This window comes from Meleagris gallopavo, chromosome 25, assembly GCF_000146605.3.
Source record: "Meleagris gallopavo isolate NT-WF06-2002-E0010 breed Aviagen turkey brand Nicholas breeding stock chromosome 25, Turkey_5.1, whole genome shotgun sequence".
NCBI classification, from domain to species: domain Eukaryota; kingdom Metazoa; phylum Chordata; class Aves; order Galliformes; family Phasianidae; genus Meleagris; species Meleagris gallopavo.
In genome coordinates, this window is record NC_015035.2 from 3,006,490 (window position 1) to 3,015,835 (window position 9,346).

Sequence of the window (9,346 nt, forward strand, 5' to 3'; positions counted from 1 at the left end):
AGAGAGAAAGAAAGAAAATGAGAAAGAAAAAAACTCCTTTTTCACTTGAGATTAAAGATGCATGAGCAGAATGGAGCAGGGCCGTGCGCTGCAGAGGCAGAGGCTTTGAAGGTGAGCGGAGAGCTCACAAATAAATCAATCCACTGCCTCAGATCTGGGGCTGGGAGCAGAACAGCGCCGGCCTTAAAGTCCAGGGTAAGCAGGGGGGCACAGCCCTGGGCTGCCAGGGGGTCTGATTGGAGCTGGGACCAGGGGGGGTGTGGGGCAGGGTGATGTGGGCTCTGCTCCCACCCCACACCAGTGGGGCTGTGCTGTCCCTGCACTCAGTGCCCCAACACAGCCCCAAAGGGACACTGCTCTGAGTTCTGCATCACGTCTCAAAGGATGCAGAATGTTCTTCAGCTTCTGCTAAAAGCACCAGGCACTGCCCCAGCTTCCCTCTAAAGGCAGCTGAGGAGCAACTTCTGTACCGTAATAGCTGAGAAACAAATTCCTGCTCACCCCCAGAGAGGCTGATTATCTCATGGAGCACTGCATTAGCAAATCCCTATGACACAGAGTGACGTCGATGTCACGCAACACAGCAGTGCTGTCACCCCAATGGGCACATCTCCCCACCCACAGCACTCCCAGCACTCCAGGTCCCTCTCTCCCCATCATTCTATCCCACTGCCCCCAGGGCTGAGATGCCCTCTAGGGATCCATGGGCTCCATAGTTGCTGTGCAATTTTAATGACCACAGTCAATGACTCTGGCACCTCCTGGCCCCACCGACTGAGTGGATCTGAGCCCATGGCCGCCTCCTGCGGTCCCTACAAAAGGAAGAGATGGGATGGAGGGAACAAATGGAGTTCCCTGGAATGGATGTACATTTCCATTACATTTATGTGCTGAGTAATTGGCAGTAATGCAGGAGATACGGGCGGTGTTGCTGCGGACCAGGCGGCGCTGGAGATGGATTATCCCCATCCGTCATTATCCGGGCGTCCCCGCGGCCGCTCCGATTGTAGAACACGATTTTAATAACCCCGGGAGGCAGGAATCATTTTTCTTTTGTCACTTAACAACTTGGCCTCATTCACTGATACCAATGAATACAAAGGGGGATTCATTTCTGGAGGAGGAAACGGAGCTCCAGCGATGCTCTCCTCTCCGCATCCCCACAGCTTCCAGGGAACCACAGCCCCAGCAGCACCAGCACCATCCCCATGGCATTCCCTGGGTTTGGGGCACACTGGGGACAGCAGGCAGCTCATGCAGGTGTGGACGTCAACCGTGGAAAAAGCCAGCAGTGGGAGACGGGCAAATCAAATTACAAGGCTGCTAATGAAAGTAATGGGGAATAAAGTGCTGCTGGAGGCGGCGTGGTCGGTTCCCATTTCCGCGTGTCACTGCGTTTCAATTGGGGATGTTTATAGCCCCACAGAAGCAGTGGTTAATTGCTCTTTGTGATGAGCTGAGGCGTGACGGAGCCTCTGCTGGGCTGGGTGCTGCGGGCACTGCTCCCAATGCTGGGTGCTGTGTGCTGGGTGCTCAGCACCTGGTGCCCGTTTGTCTGCAGCCACCGCCTGGGTGCACAACCTCGATCTGTAGCAATTGGCTGTGAGATGTGTTTCTCTCCTGCTAAAAGCTGATTTTTTCTTCTATTATCATTAGGGGTGATTGTGAAAGCAGGAAAACAATGGTGCTGTGCCTGCAGCCCCACTGCCCAGGTCCCAGGTCCCCGGTGTGCCATTGGGAGGTGACCCCAGTGTGCCACAGGGTAATACTCACGGGGTGAGGATGCATAGGGTGCAAGTGGGTCCTGCCCCAAAGGGTGTCCCCAGGGGGTTCTTTGGAGCAGTGGGGAAGGGAGCAGTGGGGCAGGATGCTGTGCACAGCTGGACATCACAAGGGAAAAGGATGGGGATGGAGATGGAAATGTAGGTGGGGAGAGGAGAGCTGGGCCAGGTGTAGGGCCTGGCTGCTGGATGTCACAGCAGGAATGTGGGACACTTTGCTACTGCTCTTCATGAACCCCACCAGAGCAGCAGGGCTCAGCTGTGCCCAGGCATCACTGCGCTGCCACCACGACAGCACAGGGACCTGCAGATGGCACATGAGTAGCTCAGACCCCTCCGTATCCCTTTGGCATCTCATGGATTATGGAAGAAGGATGACAGTGGCCCACAGCCCCCTCCCCTCACTCCTTGGGGACTGCCCAGATCCCCACAACATGGAAAATTAATTATCCTGTCTCATTAATTATAACAATGTGTCGGGGACTGTGTTGAAGGCCAGCGCTCAGACCCCAGTGCTCCATTCAGTCCCAATTTGTATTTGGTGAGGAATGGGGCAGTGCACCCCAATCCCAGTGGGTACAAAAAGAATGGGTACCCACAGAGTGAGTGAGTGAGTGAGTGAGTGAGTGAGTGAGTGAGTGAATGAATGAATGAAGCCCCAGGGAACCCATCTTCCCCCCACCTGGGAGGGCTCATTAGTGCTACTGATGAAGCACCAGAGCTGGGGTGGAGGAGGCAACCCAGCCTAAACTGTGTGGGGAATTACAGGGAAGGGGTGGCACAGGGAAACTGAGGCAGGAGGGGATGGGATCACAGTCTGAGGATGGGGCAGTGGCTGTTCTGCAGGCACGGAGTGCAGAGGCCATGGGAGTGGTGCTGCTGCCCCATGTGTGCTGCCCCAGACGGTGCCAGGCTGCCCAGACACATCAGAGGCATTTCTACCCCCGCCCCATGCATGGACACATTGGGAACACCCAGATCTGACCACTGGTGCCGCCTGGTGCCCCCACACCACCTCATCCCACAGACAGCCCCGTGGCTGTATGGATGTGACTCAGTGTCAGAGGGGAACTGAGAGCGCTGTCACGGGGCCGTCCGCTCCACATACACCCATGGAGAAGTGTCCATGGATCCAACCCGTGGGTGGGCATCGTGCACCTAGGGGTGGGTGTGCATCCCAATGCGTAAAGTGCCAGGGCCACGTGTACCCACCTGCATGTCCCCATCCCCAGAGCTGCACAGAGCAGCTCCCCATGTTGTTATTGTTGTTGTTGTTGTTGTTGTTGTTGTCCATCTCAGCGCTCACAGCTTTCGCCATCCCTCGCTGTTCCCACGGAGATGCCCGCGTTGCCATGGTTACCACACCGCCATCCCAGCTGTAAACATCCTGTGCAGAGCTCAGCTCCGTGCTGGAACCGGGGGTTGCTACACTTGGGCAAAGTGTCGCAAGGGCAGCTGTGGGAAATGGCCCCAGTGGGGCACAGCACCCGTGGGACCCCAACACCCCCAAGGCCTGGCCCCAGGGGGGCACCCAGCTGGGTTTCTCCCTGGATGTGTGAGCTCTGGGGCCACGGTCCTGCCTGGAAGGCAGAGCTGTGAGCAGGACCTGCAGCAGGAAGGTGTCAGTGCGGTGGGATGGGGAGTATGGGGCTGGGGCTGAGGGAAGGGATGCTGCGAGAAGTCCCAGCCCCATTGTGAGCGATGCTGGGAGACATGGGCAATGCTGGGGGCTCATGTCCTGTACCCAGAGCTCCACAGTCTTTTGGGGAACAGCACCGTGGAGACCTCATTCCCACAGCCCTGTCCTTGCAGCCCCGTCCCTACTGTTGGTTGCAGATGGGGTTGCGTGAGCACCAAACACAGCATGTGCTGCGGGTCCCATAGTAAACAGTTTGCACAACCGGCACCGTTGCGAAGGGTGTGGGTGTGGGTGGCGGGTTGGGCAATGCTTTGTTGACCCGTGGGACGTGGATTTCCCCGGGGAAGAGACAGCACTGAGCAGTGCTGGCATTGCCCTGCAGTGGGGCATTGCCCAGGGCCAGGAACTGCTGACAACCCTGGCCTAAGCACCAGGCCTGTGGGCAGCATGGGGAGGGCAACCCACGTCCTCACGCCATGTCCCCACGCCATGTCCCTCCACTGTGTCCCTATGTCATCCTGCTGTATTGCCATGTCCCCACATCACATCCCCATGTCCCCTTGCCGTGTCCCTTTGCTGTGACCCTCAGCGCAGTCCCACTGGTGGGGCTCCGTCCTGTAGTGGGGCAGATGAATGGGGCTGGGTGCTGCTCCCCCCGGGATGCGTGCGTGCCACTCTCCTTCCTGCGGCGCGAGGCAGCCCAGCCTGCAGGGAAGTGTTTTGCAATCACCTCCTTCAGAGAGCAGCAATTAACGGCACTGGTTTTGAGGAACTAACGGCGAGAGCAGCATGCTGGAGAGCGGGCAGCGCACAGAAAACCATCGGGAGATGGAGAGCAGCACCGGGAGCGGGCAGTGACAACGTGGGACACAGAAGGTGCGGAGCAGAGGTAGGGATTGGGCACGGGGTGCACCTTGTCTGCATATGGCTCTGCTGTCTCTGAGTGCTGGGGTGTGTGGGTGCCATATGGGGCGGATGATGTTCTCCCCCTGTGCTGGGTGCTGAGTGCCAGGTGCCAGCACAGTGCAGGAGCCTGGCACCAGGAGGATGTGCTTGGATGGTGTGAGGAGAAGGGGAGAGCTGGCAGCGGGACCAGCCGTGGATGCAGAGAAACACTGGCAGCACCTTCAGGCCCTGCAGAGCTGCTGGCCCTGCTGCAGTGCCCTCATTCATCTGTTTCCTTCTACCAGCTTATCTCTGCCGCACAACCTCAGCTCCCTCCTCGGTCTAACCACAGATCTCTCCAGCAGCAGCCAACGATCCCTGCAATACGATCAGCCGCGGCGCAGCGGGGCACAGGGCTCTCGTGCCGCAGAACTGGGCGGTGCGGTGCCAGCGAGCACAGTGTGCAGTGGGGGAGCTGGTTCTCCTCCACCAACACCTGGCCAAGCCCTGACCCTGAGCCCCATTCCTGCTCACTGCCCCCCACTCCAGGTGATGCCCGAAGCACGGAGCAGAGCATGGCCAGGCGCGGTGCTGGGACCCCCCTGCTGCTGTGGCTCTTCCTACTGCTGCTCCTCGGCCCGAGTGGTGAGTGGGGATCCGTCCCAGGATGGGGCTGTGCAGCTCTGCCCAACGCTCGTCTCTTCCCCTCCCGTGGGGCCCCGTGCAGGAAAGAGGCCCATCCATCCTGCACACTGTGGGGCTGACACGTTTCCCCTCCTGCAGGGACCCAGCAGAGTGGAACAGAGCTGGACTGTGCCTCAGTGGCTGTGGGCACTCCGGTGGTGCCAATGGGCTCAGCCATCACTGCATCATGTACCATCCGCCGGGAGCGGTGCCGGGGGCTGGAGGATGGACAGCCACACATCTCCTGGCTGCTGGACAGCGAGCCGATGGCCGGGAGGCAGCGCCGTGGTGTGGGGGGCACTGAAGTGTCTGAGCTGAGCGTGCCGCAGCTCAACCGCCCGCAGGCCAAGCTGTGGTGCTGCGTGGAGTGGAACGGCACCAAGCAGCGGGTCGGCATGGCTGAGATCCGAGCAGGCTGTAAGTGCATGGCCGTGCAGCATGCCCATCTGCCCTGCAGCGATGCTGCCTGCGGGGCTGCTTTGGGGCCGTCACATCTAGGCCGTGTTGCCCACCTCCTCTCCTGGCTGCTCTCCCCAGACCCCCCTGGCAAGCCCTCCAACCTCAGCTGCCTGCTGGACCTCGGTGACTATGGGCTGACGTGCCGCTGGCAGCAGGGAGCTGACGGCCACCTTCCCACCAACGTCATGCTCAAGTGTGCCACGTAAGCCACATCCCAGCCATCTCTCCAAAAACCATCCTCATATGGGCTTAGTATGGGCCCAAGCCGACCCCATCCTCACTGCAGGAGCAGATCCCCAGCGGTGACGGGCTGCACCCCACAAAATGGACACAGTCAGTGCACGGTGCCGCGGCGGCTGCTGCAGCTGTACCGCCCCATGGAGTTCTGGGTGACAGCCACCAATGCGCTGGGCACAGCCGAGTCAGAGCGGCTCCGCATTGACCCCATGGATGTGGGTGAGTGACAGAGATCAGGGATGGGGAAGCTAATTAGCGGTGAGAGAAGGACATTAGAGAGCCATTAAAGCATGCCGGGCTCGCAGGTCATATTTTGCCATGATGAATGGCTTCAGGAGATGAATAGGTGCCATGGGCACGCTGCAGAGCCGCACAGTGCGTGCCGGCGGGTTATGAGCCAGCAGTTGACCTGCTGCACTCCACAACTCTCTCCAGCAATTGATTACCCATTTATTCAGGAGGTCTATGAATAATATATCCAGCTCCCATCAACTATTTATTGGAAGAACCTTCCCGAGCAGCATGAGGCTGTGCTGGGAATAGGCTGCCTCAGAGCAGCTCTGCACCCCTGCACCTCGTTGCACTCCAACTCCTGTCCCTCCCATGCACCCGTGTCCCGTGGCTCTCCTCGCAGCCAAGCTGGACCCCCCCACCCTGCAGAGCATCCACTCCGTGCCTCCCCAGACCGACTGTGTCACCTTGACCTGGGCCATGGCCCCACGCAATGCACACATGGAGCTGTACTGTGAGCTGCGCTACCGTGCTGCTGAGGATCCCTCCTGGGATGTGGTGAGTGTTGACGAGGGCAGAGCCAGTCCCCTACCTCTGCTCCAGGTTCCCTGCCCTGATTCCTGTACCTTGGGGCTGTGCTATGGGGCATTTTTTGTGCCCTGGTGGGGAAAGTTGACAGCGGGACGCATGAGGTGACTCAAAGGGGATGGTTGTGGGGATGGCAGTGTCCCCTTTGGTGCTCCATCACCCTGCACCAACCCCTCTCTGGTTCCTCCCAGGTCACAGGCATCCCAGGCCATGCAGGCAGTGTGCAGCACTGCAAGTTTCTCTTTGGGATGCTGTACCACTTCCAGATGCGGTGCCGGCGGGACTCAGCACGAGGCTACTGGAGTGAGTGGAGCGTGGGCAGGAACTACACAACCCACGAGAAAGGTATGTGGGGGGCACCAGGAATCCTGCCCACCTCTGGGTAGCATGGCCATGGTCCCCTCATATCCCTTGTCCCCCACGCAGCCCCCGAAGGGAAGCTGGACGCATGGTGGAGCACCCAGCCAGCTGCGGGCGGGATGAAGGTGCAGCTGCGGTGGAAGGTGAGTGCAGGCAGGCAGAGCTGGGCATGGCACAGCATCACTGTGGCACTGAGCATCGCTGGCACGCTCTGTGCCCTGTGTTCAGGCCCCACGGCGGCAGGAGGCGAATGGGTGTGTGCTGGGGTACCGGGTAGCCCTGGGGTCCAGGAGGAGAGGCAGGGAGCCACAAACTGTCTGCAACACCACTGACACCCAGTGCGATTTCACCGTGCCAGAGAGGACGGGGAGGGTCTATCTCTCAGCCTACAATGCTGCTGGCGAGTCATCAGCGACTGAGGTTGTCCTACTGGAGAGGAAAGGTGAAGTGGTACCAACCTCCCCACAAGGTGCAGAGCTATGGCACAGCCATGGCTGTGGGAGCAGAGCCGGGATGCTGTCCTCTGTCCTCACCCTGGCTGCTTATTCCCTCACAGGTCAGCCCCTGGCTGGGCTCCGAGCTGTACCCGGGGGGGAACACAGCCTGTGGGTACACTGGGAGGCAGCACTGGTCCCACCAGTTGCCTACGTGCTGGAGTGGCAGCAGGTGTCCTCAGAGCCCAGTCACTGCAGTGCGTGCTGGCAGCTGGAGCTCAATGGGACCACCACTGCCACCCTCATCCAGGGTAAGCTGGGGGCTGCTGGGGGTCCCAGCCCTCCCAATGGGCTCTGCAGGGCTTTCTTGTGCCTGCATCCAGGGCTCGTGGCGCAAAGCCTGCACTGAGCCCGCTCCTCACATTCCCTTTTTGCTGTGGATCCTGTCGCTGGTCACAGCATAGAGCAGCCAGGATGGTGATGTGGGGCTCTCAGCAGTCAGAGCCCCCAGACCTGCTGCCCGCCTCTGCTCTCTGTTGCAGACAGCATTGAGCCCTTCCAGCAGTACAACATCTCGGTGTACCCCCTCTACAAGGATGCCGTTGGGACACCTGCTCATGTAGCAGCCTACTCAAAGCAGAAGGGTGTGTGTCCTTCTAGTTCTTTTGGTCCCAGAGGGCTCACCAACCCCACCCTTGCATGCACGTGCCCATAATTTAGGGGCTGTGCAGAAGGGCTCAGCCCAGCTCTGTACCGTGCCCAGTCTCATGTTTTGCTCCATTTCAGCACCATCCCACGCCCCAAAACTCCACCTGAAAAGCATTGGCAAGTCCCAGGCTGAGCTCAGCTGGGAGCCGGTGGCCGTGGAACTGCGGAATGGCTTTATCACCCACTACACTGTCTTCTGGGCAAACAGCACTGCAGAGGTTTCCAGTGAGTCCTGGCCTTGCTCCATGCCCCACCTCGTTGCTGTGGGGGATGCCAGCAGCCCCTGCCCCAGCCAGACCTGGAAGTGCCTGAGGCCTTCCTGTTGGGGCTCTAGGCAGCCTGGGGGGAGGTGCCCCTGACTGTGGCTGAGCAGCAGAGCCACCCCAGCCTTCCCACCAGCCCCCATGTCTCTCCAGGTGCTGTTGTTAATTCCTCCCTCAGCTCCTTCACCATCCGGGGCCTGAAGCCATCTACTCTCTACAAAGTGCACATCATGGCCTCTACAGCTGGTGGAAGCACCAATGGCACCAGCCTGACGCTGGTGACCACCATGCTAGGTGAGGCCATACTGGTGGGGATGGGACTATGTGGCAGAGGTGCCACCACTGTCCCCACATCTACAAGAGACACTTCCACACTTCTTGCTGTGACCCTGTCCCCCGCCTGCTTTCCAGATGACATCGAAATCCAGTTCCTCTTCTTGACCCTGGTGCTAGTCTTCGTCCTGCTCATCATCCTGTTGATCTGCTTCCAGAAGAACGGGAGGTGAACACTGAGAATTGCACTGCGAGGCTGGGACCCACCTCTGCCCTGTGCTGGGCAGCCCCAGCCACAGCCCTAGCAGGGCTGGAGGAAGGTTCCTTCCCAAGGTTCCCCTCACCCCTTTCTGTCACCCCCAGGGTGAAGCAGCAGTTCTGGCCCAGTGTCCCCGACCCAGCCAACAGCAGCCTGGGCACGTGGGTGCCGGCAGAGCAGGAGCCCTTGCAGGCCCCCGGTGTGAAGGAGCCCGGCTTGGCAACCATCTCCACCGTCACAGTGCTTGACAAGGCAGCGGGGAAGCAGGCCTCCACGTGGGGCAAGGAGCCCCCAGCCGAGCCCCCTGCCCCGCCACAGCCCTACATGCAGCAGCACGGGCCCGGCACGCTTCAGGCCAACGCGGGGCCGGGGGCAGAGCCCGTGCAGTACGTGCAGGTGGTGGGCGGCAGCTCCCGGGGCCCGCAGCGCGTCGCCCCGTGCTTCTACCTGCGTTCCAGCTCCACGCAGCCTCTGCTCTCGGATCCCAGCCCCGAATCCTACGAGAACCTCTGGTTCCGCGGGGCCGCACAGAGCTGCGCCCGGGG

At 60.2% G+C, this 9,346-nt stretch overlaps 1 protein-coding gene across 1 annotated transcript; it reads left to right on the plus strand.

Moving 5' to 3' along the window:
- Window positions 1-3,799: 3,799 nt before the first annotated feature.
- CSF3R (colony stimulating factor 3 receptor) lies at window positions 3,800-9,344 on the plus strand (the record flags this gene model as incomplete). Its single annotated transcript, XM_010723434.3, has 15 exons — window positions 3,800-4,309; window positions 4,855-4,950; window positions 5,089-5,406; window positions 5,527-5,650; window positions 5,735-5,904; window positions 6,320-6,474; window positions 6,696-6,849; window positions 6,931-7,007; window positions 7,093-7,306; window positions 7,421-7,609; window positions 7,841-7,942; window positions 8,085-8,231; window positions 8,423-8,563; window positions 8,681-8,771; window positions 8,906-9,344. Coding segments are annotated over exons 2-15 (2,391 nt in total), but the record flags the coding sequence as incomplete, so codon positions are not given.
- Between the last annotated feature and the right edge of the window lie 2 nt (window positions 9,345-9,346).